Source organism: Xiphophorus maculatus, chromosome 18, assembly GCF_002775205.1.
Source record: "Xiphophorus maculatus strain JP 163 A chromosome 18, X_maculatus-5.0-male, whole genome shotgun sequence".
Taxonomy (NCBI): Eukaryota; Metazoa; Chordata; class Actinopteri; order Cyprinodontiformes; family Poeciliidae; genus Xiphophorus; species Xiphophorus maculatus.
Window position 1 is genome coordinate 1,669,516 of NC_036460.1, and position 13,384 is coordinate 1,682,899.

The 13,384-nt window shown below is 42.4% G+C and overlaps 2 protein-coding genes across 2 annotated transcripts; one reads left to right on the forward strand and one right to left on the reverse strand.

Moving 5' to 3' along the window:
* Positions 1-1,746: 1,746 nt before the first annotated feature.
* LOC102228602 (putative olfactory receptor 7A2) lies at positions 1,747-2,688 on the forward strand. Its single transcript, XM_005816225.1, has one exon. It carries the CDS (start codon positions 1,747-1,749, stop codon positions 2,686-2,688), a length of 942 nt encoding a protein of 313 aa, XP_005816282.1.
* Positions 2,689-3,699: 1,011 nt separating this feature from the next.
* On the reverse strand, positions 3,700-13,051 carry pgm2l1 (phosphoglucomutase 2 like 1). The gene is made up of 14 exons (XM_005816223.3): positions 12,746-13,051; positions 10,997-11,164; positions 10,721-10,827; positions 10,487-10,571; positions 9,566-9,649; positions 9,185-9,381; positions 8,921-9,110; positions 8,751-8,848; positions 8,476-8,656; positions 8,304-8,397; positions 7,091-7,220; positions 6,436-6,625; positions 4,755-4,888; positions 3,700-4,679 (listed from the first exon to the last, which is right to left on the reverse strand). The coding sequence occupies exons 1-14, from the start codon at positions 12,860-12,862 to the stop codon at positions 4,577-4,579; spliced, it is 1,878 nt and encodes a 625-aa protein (XP_005816280.1). The 5' UTR covers positions 12,863-13,051; the 3' UTR covers positions 3,700-4,576.
* Between the last annotated feature and the right edge of the window lie 333 nt (positions 13,052-13,384).

The following is a 13,384-nucleotide window of genomic DNA, read 5'->3' on the forward strand; positions in this document are numbered from 1 at the left end:
AGAAATCTAAACATTAATCTAAAGTCTAGCCTCTGTGTGCTGGCGTGAGCCTGCTGAGTGATGCTAATCTGGATTGATGCTAATCTGGTTGAAGCTTCAGCAACTTTATCAGCTTGTTGCAACATAACCAGGTTTTTCAGCGTAAATCTAAACTTTAGATCTTCAACTGGAAAAAGTTGTTTATTTCAAAGAGCTGAAATATTTTAGGCCCATTTAACTCAAAACATTTATTATTTATAATATTAAACACTTCCAGCCGCTTTATGTTGCTGCAGCAACATGCATTTATATCATAAAACAACGAATGAAGAGACATGAAAATCTAAAATATTAGCTGAACCTCTGAGGTTCTGACCCAAAATCTGAGCCCGGTTGGACCAAAGTTACCTGTTTGATAGTCGGGTCGGGCTTCTGTGGTGCATTTTTAATAAGCCAGCAGGTTTTTTGGCATAGAAACCATAACTAATTTCTCCCTTGGACTAATTTCAATCTATATATTCATAATTTTACTAAAAGATTTTTTTTTTTGCATGTTTAGCTTTAGCCATATTTGGATAGGATCCCAGTTTAAAGCTGTCACTAAAATATTAAACCTTTCATAATTATTGTAAATATCTGAATATGACTGAGTGTCTTTGGTTGAACCAGGAGAAGAAACAACCTAGAAAGTGAGAATAGCAACAGATCTTAAAGATGAACTTCAGTGCCATAATGATGCATAATTTCATTTATTTACTTCAAACAAGAAACAAACATTTAGAGACATGAAGGTTGATCAGGTCTCTGTGATCAACGGCTGATTACAGAACAGCTGCTTACAGGTGTTTCTTATTTTTGTCAGGTTCGTTCCAAACATGATGGGATTGAGACGACGTCACCAGGAAGCAGAGCTGACCCTCCTGGACGCATCGATGTCAGCAAACGTTTCTCATGTCCAGAGAAACCGTCCCATCTGGACCAGTAAGATTATTTTCTGCCCTTTAAACTCCACTTTTCAGTCTCTCCAGAAAAATGTAGTTGTTTAAACTTTGAAACTGTTGATAGGAGTAAATTGTGATGTCAGTGAAATGGGAGGAGCTTCAGTCAGGCGTCTACCTGTCGAGTTCAGGTGAATAAAAGCTGAAGCTCTGCTGCAGTATGAGCAGTTCAACTGCTTCAGTGCATTTAGTTTAGATAAGTTAATGAGTGATTTAATGTAAATGAACTGATTGATGTTTTTACTGATGTTTTGACTCTGAATGTTTTCTGTTTAGCAGAAATCCTCTAAAACCATAAAAACCAATGAAAATGCAGGAAAACTCAGAAAGTTTCCTGCATTTCTGATGTTTTCCTGTTGATTCTGAACTGGTTGGTCTGATGTGAAGTGATTCTGTTTGAACAACTGAAACTGATTTTCCTAAAGTTGGTTTGATTCAAGCTGCTGAACAAAGCAAAGGTTTTGTTTTTCTGTCCCTGATTCTAAACCAGTGAAATCTGTTTTCTTTGTTTGATCCTGAACACAATATTTGCATCATGAATGATTCTTACACATCTGCTGAACTTGACTTGTCGTATGAAATGTTTGAAGTTGATCTTAGAGGACTTTTAGGAAGAGTTTAGATTTTCCTCAGCTGTAGTTTCTGCAGAACGACGGTGTTTCTCTTTCAGAGTGACTCTGTATGACTGCAGGTCAGTTCGGACCACTGAGACACATGTTGGGTTTGCTTCGTTGTTCTATGGCTCTGAATCCTTTGGCGTCTCTTGGACATGAATGAGAACGTTCACATTGTGTTTGTCCTCAACGGTCTGAACGACTCGCTGACCAACCGTCGGATCTACTTTGGTCTCACACTGACGTCGTACCTCTTCACCATCTTTGTGAACCTCACCCTCATCCTCACTGTGTGTCTGGATAAAACCCTCCACCAGCCGATGTACGTCTTCATGTGCAACCTGTGCTTCACTGGGATCTGCGGAGCGTCCAGCTTCTACCTGAAGCTGCTCAGCGACCTTCTGGCTGACGCTCATGTCATCACATACGCCGGCTGCTTGACTCAGATGTTCATCTCTTACACTTATATCTTCTGCCAGCTCAACGGTCTGACCATCATGGCCTACGACCGCTACCTGGCCATCTGCCAGCCGCTGCGTTACTGGGCTCTGATGACTGGCCAGAAGGTGGCGCTGCTGCTGCTGCTCACCTGGTGTCTCTCATTAGTGGAAACAGCTGTGGGCCTCGCCCTGATCGCCATGCTGCCTCTCTGCAGCCGCCACATTGCCAGAATTTTCTGCACTAGCTGGGAGGTGGTGAAGCTGTCCTGCTCTGACACCTCCGCCAACAATCTGTACGGCATCATGTTAATGATCCTGCACTTGGTGCAGGTCATAGTGATCCTAGTGTCGTATGTCCATCTGGTCCGATCCGCCGCTCGCTCTCAGGAACACCGGAGAAAGTTTGCTCAGACCTGCCTGCCCCACCTCGTCTCTCTGCTCGTCTTCTCCGCCTCTCTGCTGTTCGATGCTCTGTACTCTCGTTATGGCGGCGGCTCCATGGCGGCGCTGCAGAACGCACTGGCTGCAGAGTTTCTCGTGGTGCCGCCCATCGTCAACCCCATCATCTATGGCATGAACCTGAAGCAGATCAGGACCAGAATCAGCCTCTGGATCAACTTCAGACCACAGAACCTTCATAGAGATTTATTAAAATAAAATCACAGAACAAAAGTAGAACTGTAAGCAGTTATCAACGGTTCCGAGTCCGCACTCAGGACGGTGATTACTCCTCAGAGCTGTTCCCATCAGGATGTAGGAAGTATTTAATACATTTCAACAGTTTATTAAAATGTCATACTTTAACTTAAATCTCCCAAAAATATTTCCAGGTAACCATGACTATATCTGGAACCATGTAAACTTGTTTCATGAAAAAAGTGAACTGTGATTTCAGCATATTTTACAGTGCAGACTCGATTTTAAAAAATTTAATACAATCACAACACAATAGAAATCCCTAAAATATTCTTTGAAGACTCGTTCTATATCTGGTGCACTATAAAAACGTGTCCATGTTCGTAGAGTTTATGTTTTTTTTAAAATAAAAAGTTATCTGCCATTTAAACAGTGATGGTAGTACATACCCAAATTATAAACATTCATATTTAATCAAAATTTCATGAAATAATTGTAAAAAATATTGACATATTTAATTGTTTACCAGAGGAAAAATATGTGCATATGTGTAATACTTCAATAAAAAAAATTGCTTACCACCATTTTCAACAGTTTTTACCTCGATATATATATATATATATATATATATATATATATATATATATATATATATATATATATACATATTTTAAATGTTGTACATCATTAAACATTAAATGATTATTACATTCGTTACTGTTTGGTGCATCTAGTAACTGCATTTTCTGAGCAAAGGAGTAAAGCATTGATCCAGATTTTATTCAGAATTCTGTAGAAGGAACTTTGAAATAAACATATTCTGGTTCAAACAATCTGCATTAGTCAAAAAACTATTTGGTCCAATTGCCAAACTCCTCTTAATTAAGTGGTTTATTTAATATTTACAGTTTATACTGAACTCTGTCCAACTTGTTCTGGGTTGATTTGTCTGTTGAACTAAATGATTTTCAGTATAAGGAGGGTAGCCATCTTGAAAGAAAGATGGCTACCTAATAAACACAAAAGGCCAAACACCAGTTTTCTATTTTATTGTAGCTCAGAGGAACAAGTTCATTGAAATAAAAGGAGTGAAACTGCAACAGGAAGTTGAATCTTTACCAAAATAAAAGTCTTCAACAGCATCTCATAGCAGCAGGAATTCAGTCCTCATTAATATATTTGCACCTCAGCCAGTAAAAAAATACACAACCTGTCCACATCTAGATAAAGCTTTAAACACTGATGAAGGAACATTCTGCTGGTTTCTCACAATTCATCTGGAAAAATGTCATCAGAGATGAAAATAAATCATGTTTTCATTTTTACTCTCAGAAAAGAACAATTAAAGTTTTATTTCAGCAGCAAAACACAGGAAATATTGATTCTTACCTATAAGTGCACTAAAATCCCAGAATGCACCTGAGTAAGAGTCATAATGAAGCCACATGTCTGTTCAATTTCTTTGGATTTTTTGTTTGTGCTTTTTTTTTATTTTAGTGTTGATCAACAGTAAATCAAAACATTTCAACCAATTTCTGAAAACTGAAAAGATTTCTGATGAGTCTGCAGAAAGTTTTTAACAGAAATATAAAAACTGAAAAGTTTCAGCTGTTTTGTGTTTTTGGTTTGATATGTTCATTTTTCTCTTCACAAAACATCACAAGTCTTAAAGTAATGAACATTTACAGAAAATGTTATTGTTTTATAACCTGGAAAAACTTGGCCTAATAATCTCCAGCTGAATTTTTTAAATCTAAAAAATAAATAAAATAAAATCTAATATTTTAAATGAAACATTTGAGTTTCTCTTTACTTTTACGCATCAATAAACATCTATAACTGTTTCTGCAGCGACAGCTGATCCCCTGTCGGCCAATCAGAGGACAGGAAGAAGCTGCAGGAGGCGGAGCTAGACGTCGCGGCGGATCAGGTGGTTCTTGTCGGGTTCTAGGAACTCGTCCAGCAGAGCGTCCGTCACCTTCCGGAGTTCGTCCTCCAGCTGGGACACGTCGCTGCGGGACGGAGAGACATCAGTGATGTCACAGAGGCCCCGCCCACACCTGTGATGACATAAATCCTCAGCTGACCTTTCTCCCGGTGCAGCACAGAACTCAGTGTAATACTTGATCTTTGGCTCGGTACCGCTCGTCCGCAGCGTTGCCACGACGCCGTTCTGCAGCGTGAAGGTGATCATCTGACTGCTCCTGGAAACAGGAAGTACCTGTCGGAGGAATCAAGAGTTACAGCAAACAGCTTCCTGCTTCAGATTAAACTTCCTGGAAGTTTAATCAGAACCACCTCGGATCAGAACTGAAACCCCTCCAGCAGAACCAGAATCTGAGACGGAGCTTCGCCGAGTCCAGAGAAGGCTTTAGGACGTCAACAAGAGTCCGACCACTTTCAGAACCAGGTTCTGAAATGACTTCAAAAACAACCAACAGATTCTGCCTGGTTGTTGTTTTCTGGTGAGACTGTGAGTTAAAACCCGACAACACCCCATGATCCAACAGAACCTCCTGCAGCACCAGTAACTCAGCCTAGTCTAATGTTGCTTTATGGGGGAATTTTTCTGCCATAATCCAAGAGCACACATTTTCAGTCTGAAAGCAGGATTTGATGTCTTCTGCTCTCAAAACTTTTAATACTTTTACTTACATTTTTATTTTGAAAGCAGGACTTCATATTTTTCTTCTCAAACCTTATGGCAGAAAAAATCCCCATGTTGCTTTAGTTTAGGAGTCTAACTTCAGTTCTTGAAGTCTGGTGTCCTGGAGCCTCCCTGATCAAACACACCTGAACCAAACGGCTAAATTTATTTTTGACCACTGGTGGCCTCACTTATGCTAACATGCTAATGCTCTAAGCTTGTTTTTGATTTTAGGATTTGCTAATTTTGAAAACCTTTAACACACTTAGTAAATAACTAAATAAATCTTTCTGGATGAATTCTAAAACAAAATTTACTTGACAGTTTTGTAAACATTCAGTTGAATAAAGTTAGACATTGGCTGCAGAGTTAGCTCATTTTGAGACGCGTCCAACACACAAGAACCAAGCAGCTAGAAGCAAGTAGCCTCTTTACCAATCGTGGTAAAGATCGTGGGCACTCTTAAGCTGCCATTATCATAGAGGAGCTAATTTTTCTTTGCACTTTTGCAAATTTTGAAACCAGTTTGTGGACTTGGTTCTCTAGCTAAATTAATTTTAAATTAATTTTTCCAGTTACATTCTAAAGTGGTAATTTACTTGACTGGTTAGCAAACTTTCAGGTGAATACAATTTGACATCTAGAACAGAGTTAGCAAAATAGACAAGTATAAGGTCTGTTCCAAAGACTCAACCATTTAGACATGTAATGACAGATTTGACCCTGCTGAGGGCGATATGCTATGTTGTAGAATGTCCTACCATAGAGGCAGAGTGGGTACAAACGTGATTTCAGCTTCTGCTGAGTACCATGTTGGTGTAGCCGCTGGTCCAACCATGTTTTTAGAGAGTGGTGCCCATTGCTGCTCTTTACCAGGCAGTCCTGCTGATCCATCTTTGGGATTCAGAAGTACTGAAGCAGAGACCTTAGTGACCCGTATTTAATGGTTCTTCATCAGTCTGTGAAAGTCCAACCGCAGCATTTTATCATACTGAGGTTTGAACTGAGGTGATTTTAGGAAAACACTGATTTGTAAACTGTAAAACATGCAATGAACACTGACTCCAGGAACCAGGATATGATCAGAACCTCCCCAGTGGAAGAAGAAGAGCTGCTCTCACTGATCTGAGGTCGGGCCGGCTGCTGTCGTATCCCGTGGTTACGTCCCTGACGTGGACAATCCGAATGCCGCCGCACGTCTTTGGATACAAGTCGTCTCCGGCAAAGTTCCTGATCCGGCTGAAGATCCTCTGGATGGTGGGGGGGTCGTTACAGGTGACGTATGAGGTCTTGGACATGTGGTAACCATACCTGTAGACAGGAAGTGACAAAAAACTACACTGTCAAAATAAGATAATAAAACGGACCTCAAACACCAATGTTTCAAACAGAACAACCTACTTCAGAGTCAAAATAAAGTTAAATTTAAAATAGATAAGCACTTTCTTAAACCTTTATACTTGAGTCCCTGAAGTATAAAAGGTTAGAGTTAATGTCAAATATGAATTTCACTCATACTGGCCATTATGATGCTGATCCTTAATAAGAAATATTCCAAGCGTAATTTTTTAATGTTTGTCGATTATTCAGGTAATTTTCTTACTGCTTTGAAACCCCGTTGTTAATGTTTATGTTGCAGCGGCTGATGACTGAACTGAGATCAGACGTGTTGCTGTTTGCCACCATCTGGTGGTGAAACGTACGTTCTGGTAAACCGAAGCTCTTTGTATTTTTACACCTCAGCCCTCCAACCTGCTGCGTCCTACAGTCTCTTACGTCCGGTAGATGTTTTGAAGCTGCTGGTTCAGACTCAACTTCCTGGTCTGCAGGTACGCCGCCATTTCGGCCACGACCACGGCCGCACTGACGCCATCTTTCTCAGGAACAATGCTGCCACAGAGGAAACCTGCAGACAGCGACTTTGACTGAGTCAGATTGTTTTACAGTTTGAACACATCTTTTTGTGCACAGAATGAAACATAAAAAGAAGCCAGAAGAGACTTTATGTAGCAGCCTGTTCTGAGGTGTAGTTCTGCTAATCTGCCAGTAGGTGTCACCACTTCAGCTGGTTAAGCTTCTTACTTAATTTTTTTTAATTTAATGAAAATTAGAACATGGCTGGTAAACTTTAATTAATTAAATTTTGAGTAACAAAAGTTTCCTTTGTGAAAATAGCTTGTCTTAAAAAAACAGAAAAAAAAACAGGAAATGTCTTTAAGTTGGATACTAGAAAAGCGTAGTGTTTATAGTGCCACCTACTGACGGATTAATGCAACTACAAGTTGATTCAGTTGGACTCAAAGGTGGTACTGAAATGAAATATTGTGTTATGCTGGCTTCAAATGGCAAGAATTTAAAATTGTCGGGTGATTTTCAAAGATAAGAAACCTTAGCTATAACAGGTTTGGTTTTACAGTGTGTGGTATTCAGGCACACAAACTGATTTCACTCAACAACATTCAGCCGTCAGACGGGAAATCTTTCAAAACTTCTTGAAACCAAACATGAATTTAGAGAAAACAAACATGGCCAGGAAGAAGAAGCAACGGCGAAAGTTAGTGGACGATATTTTACAGTGAACGTCTTGGATGATCCGACTTCCACTGGACTTTCTGTTGCACCATGGAAGCTGTTTTGTTTATCGAGCCAAGACAATCCAACATGTTGAATATCCAGGCTTTTAGATCGGACAAGTCCTAACGTCCTTCTGGGTGGACAGGATCACTCTGAACACATGGCAGGCGTGTCTCTTAAGATTGTTGGAATTGGAAAATCTGGACAAATTTGCCATGAAAATCTTGCTGTGTGAATTAGGCTTTACATCAAAGTCTGGTTGTAATGCATTTAGCAACAGAACGCAGTAACAGTCACTCATCAACAAGTGGTAGCAGTGAGCTTATCAGGGTCTTGGTTCTGATTGGACCATCGATGATTCTGGGAGCCACACAAACAGAGACTTAAAGGGACAGCAGACCATCAAAGTTCTCACCTATAGACTCTTCGAAGGCAAATATGACCCTGTTTCCGGTTTTGGAGAGCTCATGGATTCTGTTCCCGATCCACTTGAAGCCAGGAAGAGTTTCCTGTTGGAGAACAGATGTCACAAGTTTGTTTCTGCAGAGATCCGTCAGATGAGCAAGTCACCTTCATCTTTTACTGACCTCAAAGTGGAAGCCCTCGATTCGAGCGAAGGCCTGCAGGATCTTGGACGACACGGTGGTGGCCAACATGTAGATGCTGTTGGTGTCCGCTGGGTCCGGATGGCTCTCCTTCCAGTTGAAGAACATCCACCATCCCAACAGGGCAGCCAACTCGTTTCCTGAGAACACCTTCCACCCACACCTGCAACTCAGAGCAGACCCAAATAACCTGCTGGGTGAACCCCTCTAGGCTTCCCCTGCAGGATGGGGGTCTAACTGCAGTGAGCGCCACGTACCCGTCAGACCGCTCGGCCACGGCCAGCCGGTCAGCGTCGGGGTCAGTTGCTAGGACGATCCGAGCGTTTTCCCGCTCGGCCAGGAGGAGCGAGAGCTCCTGGAAAACAGATGAGGATAATAAACATGGAGCAAACCCAAGAAGTTCTGACTCCACAGAGATCCAGGTTACCAGGACAGACTGTCCCTCCTCTGGGTTTGGGCAGCGAACAGAGGAGAAGTTTGGGTCGGGGTCTTTCTGCTCAGGGACGGGAACGGGCGGGGCGAAGCCGAACACCCGGAAGGCCTGCTGGACAAAGTCGTGACCGACTCCGTGGAAGGACGAGTGGACGAACTTTAACGTGCAGCTCCTGTTCAGATCTCTGGAAAACACAGAACAGCTTCAAGGGCTCAGGAAGTTATTGGGGGAAATCAGAGGGAGGAAACAAGAAGTTACCTGTGGAAGCAGAGGGAAGTTAGATCATCCATATAGCAGCTGTTGATTTGGGTCAGGGGGTCGGTCCTCAGCGAACTGCGGTTCACCAGCGCTTCGTCCCAGCAGGAGGCGCTCCAGGGCTCCAGCTGCTCCTCTATACAGCGCAGCACCTCCTTATCATGAGGGGAGGCGATCTGGGCGCCGCTACACCAGTACACCTGCAGGGGGAGACAGAAACACGCTGGAACTCCAGATGGTTCAGATCCACAGAGCATGAGGTTCTGGATCCGGATCAGACGGATTCATTAAGCCACATCTAAAGGTTTCTGCGCAGGACAGACTCTTGGGACCGGATGAGCCTGCAGGAGGTTGTGTTTGGTTTGAGTGATCCGTCAGCCTGACCTTGTAACCGTTGTCCTCTTTGGGATTGTGTGACGCAGTGATCATCACTCCAGACGCGGCTCCCAGTCTCTTCACAGCGTAAGGCTGGGAAACAAAACGTGGAAATAAACAGTTTGTTAAAGAGACATCTCAGAAAGTTTTCACAGCTTTCAACAGACTTCCTGTTTTTACAGCAGAATCTGCAGAGAATCTAATTCCTCAGCATCCGATCTGAGATGTTTTACTGATGTTTACATCAATAAAACATGTTTTGTTTCATCAGTACAAGAAACAAAACTCCAAAAAAAGCTAATTTATACCAACCCACACATTTAATAACAGCAGGAAGATTTATTACGGATATTTCAACATAAAGTACCAAAAGAAATATTCACTTTCCTGGAAGTTTTACCTTTTTATTGCCTTTATAAATCAGTCAAGATCAACAACATTTTGGCTTTTTTTATTTTTAAAAAAAAATTGTATCAAAGCAAAAACTGATTTATACAAAAATAATGTTAAATAAATAAAAAATATGCAACATGAAATAATTATTTAACTGTGACTGATCTAATTCAGCAGAGGTCCAGTCAGTTGGTGCTCGGAGTCTCACACTGAGTGGATTAAATACTCACTGAAAGGGTTCAATATTTATGGAATCATTTATTTTATGTTACACATTTTTATCTGACTTCAATTATTTTCTAGAAATCCATTTTCACTTTGACTTTAAAAAATTATGTTGATTATGATTGATTAGTAAATGAGCTAAAAAGATAAAACATCCCAGGAGGTGAATACTTTTAATCAGCACAGAATGAGATCAAACTGAGCGCGCTCAGACTGCTATTGTTTATGCACCATGGACCTGTTTAAACAGCAGAATATTCCTTCAACAGTAACAACATGTCTGCAGGAAGTGATGTCATCGAGCTTTCTCACCACATAAGGAGTGGGGACGAACGAGGAGAAGAGATGGACAGGAACGTCTCTGCTGAGCATCACTGCAGCCGTCAGCTTGGCCAGCCTGGGACGCACAAACACACAGAGACCTGGGTCAGGAAGTAGGACACGTCCAGGGGACGCACTTCCTGTTACACTTCCTGTCTGGGTACCGTTCCATCTCTGTATCAAATCCCTGGAAACAAAACCAACTCCAGAGTTCCTGCTGTTCACCTCTGACTGCTGCAGCCGCTCTCCTCCTGACCTCTGGTGTCGTATCCAACGACGACGCCCCGGCTGCTGAGGTCAGCAAAACACCTGCACAGGTACGCATGAAGGCCCTGAAAGGGGCGGAGCAACTGGTCAGATGGACAGGAACGGGACCAGTTATACTGGTCTGCAACCAGTATGAAACAGTACTTATTGGTGTAGTAACTGGTCTGGATCCTGACTAGGTTGGTTTTACTGGTCTGCAGCCTGATTGGACTGGTGCATGAACTGGTGAGTAACCTGTGAGGACTGGATGACGGTGAGGTCGTTGATCCGGTTGAATCCGGCTCCCATCGGGGCTCTGAGTCCGGCCGTACCGAAGCTCATCCGGCTGCAGAGTCTGGACCGCAGGTCCTCCAGGCGACCCGCCGCCACCAGAGACTCCACCTGAGCCCGAGTCCATTTGTTCTACAGAAAATGAACACAAACTGCTGATCCAACACAGACTGATGACACCCAGTTCAGAATAATGTTCTGACCAGTTTAGGTTAACTGGCTTTAGCTGGACCCAAACCAGCTGTAATCTGGTTCTGGTTTCTGACTGCTTCCTTTCTGATTGGACTTTTTCAGCTCTGAGGATCAAGTTAGAAATGGAGGGAAGCTTTTCCCAGCTGCTGACATTTACAGAGCAGGTCACAGTGACCTTTAACCCACAGAGCTCTGACTGCAGGAGGAGGCCGGCTGGACATCAGGGAATAAATCAGGAGTTTAATTTGGTCTCATTACGTAATCTGGTTTAAAGTATGTAACTTTTATAAAACACATTTTGTTAAATATTTGTTGAAACGGTCACTATGTATAGTATGACACATAATTTGTGGAAAAAATAAAAAATAAATAAATTGTCCTGCTCTGCCTTTACCCAGTGCTAACTACAAACAACCAATCAGAGCCAGGAGGAGCGTCTTCGCACTGTCAATCATCCTTGTGTATGTGTAGTTAGCATGGCCACTGATTACAGTGCATAAATGAGTTTTTGTGCCATTAGCACATCGAGCAGCGAGTTTGACTTGCAGCGCTAAGCTCCTCCTCCTGGCCGTGTTGGCTGGTTGTTGTCAGGAGTGGGTGGAGGAGGTGGATGTTATCACAGATTATCTGTCTCATATTACACTGTCAGGACATGGTGATAGTCTAATACATAAACGTTTTTGTTTTTTAATTACATTCTGCAGCTTTAGCAGCAACAACTGCTTTTATTTCATCTACACCATTAAGTCCTTCTGTCATGTGTGCTGATGAGTTTGAAGAACATGAATCTATTTATTTTGTTCATCCTAAACGATAACTGGACCCTCTGCAGACCCGAGGTCCTCTGATGGAATGACAACATGGACTTGCAGCAGGAAGTTATCACATTAACCCACCTCTCAATCAGCCTCTGATGGGGCTGGAGCTCCAGGTTCCAGGCTGGAGCTGAGGATGGTAATAAGTCCAAACACTGGGCCTTTCATGACTCAAACAGCTTAGCTGCTACCTGATTACCCACACATTGTTTAATCTGCTGTTCCCACTAACCCTGATGAGCCCTAACTCAGATCCCCCATGTTCAGACCCAGAGGTTTAGCTTTCTTAGCCCACAGACTGAAACAATCAGAACCAGCAGTGCTGTCTGCGAGTTTTCTGTATTAACCTGATGTGAGGATAAATTCGGCATACATTGTTTCAGATCAGGAATGTCCGTTCAACAGTGATCTCATCTTTCTTAACCTCTTATTTAAACGCACTAAAGAACACCAATTACAGTTCTGACTTCAAGTGTTTCTATTATAGAAAATAAATGCGCCGATTTCTCCAGGAGGTATCAGATATTGTTGTCGCAGTTTCTTTTAATCCTCTTTGTGTTTTTTCAGCTCGTTTATGTGAGAATAAACGGTAAAGCTGTGAGTTTTTAGGGAAACTCCCGGGTTACGGTTACCGCTGCCAGGCTACAACCGCAGAACCTGGAGTCCGAGTCACCGTTAACGGTTAACGGTTAACGGGTAGACTCACCCTGTCCCAGTCCAGCCACTGCTGCACCGCCTTGTCCAGCTGTGGGTCCCCGGTACTCCCCCACCCCAGGTTCGCGTTTAGGTCCCCGTTTCCTCCGGTTCCCGCGGTGTCCTCCATGCTGACAGACCGGAACGGGCTAATTAATGCTCGGCCATCAGACTGAAATGAACAGCTGCTGTGTTTGCCGGCTGTCTGGGCTCTGCTGTCACTGCCGGGTTGTTGTTGCACCTGCAGTGTCTCAGCACCGTCCGCCTCTTCCTCCAGGCAGCTAACGTGCCGTTAGCCGCAGCTAGCCGCTGTTAGCACCTTCGATGAAGTTGGCTTCCGATTCGTAGTATAATTAAAGGGCCATTCTAATTTTTTTTAAATAATCTGGACTACATCAGATGTGGATTACAATGTAAAATACGTTGACTCTGCAGAACTACCCTGGATTATTCATATTTTAGGATCATTTGGTGAAAATACCAACTAAAAACGTTTTATGTGTAGAATAAAGAATAGAATAGAATAGAATAGAATTCAACTTTATTGTCATTGCACTGTCACAAGTAGAAGCAACGAGATGTAGTTTGCATCTATCCAGAAGTGCTCTATGAGATATTAATATTTATTCACAGATGTACAAGACTATGTATG

Excerpts from the sequence above, each read along its gene's own strand:
- pgm2l1 (XM_005816223.3), bottom strand. The coding sequence starts at position 12,862 with ATGGAGGACACCGCGGGAACCGGAGGAAACGGGGACCTAAACGCGAAC. Across the intron at positions 10,828-10,996 it reads CCGTCATCCAGTCCTCACAG|GGCCTTCATGCGTACCTGTG; the intron begins GTTACTCACCAG and ends CGCCCCTTTCAG. Across the intron at positions 6,626-7,090 it reads CTTCAAAACATCTACCGGAC|GTATGGTTACCACATGTCCA; the intron begins GTAAGAGACTGT and ends TCCTGTCTACAG.
- LOC102228602 (XM_005816225.1), top strand. The coding sequence starts at position 1,747 with ATGAATGAGAACGTTCACATTGTGTTTGTCCTCAACGGTCTGAACGAC.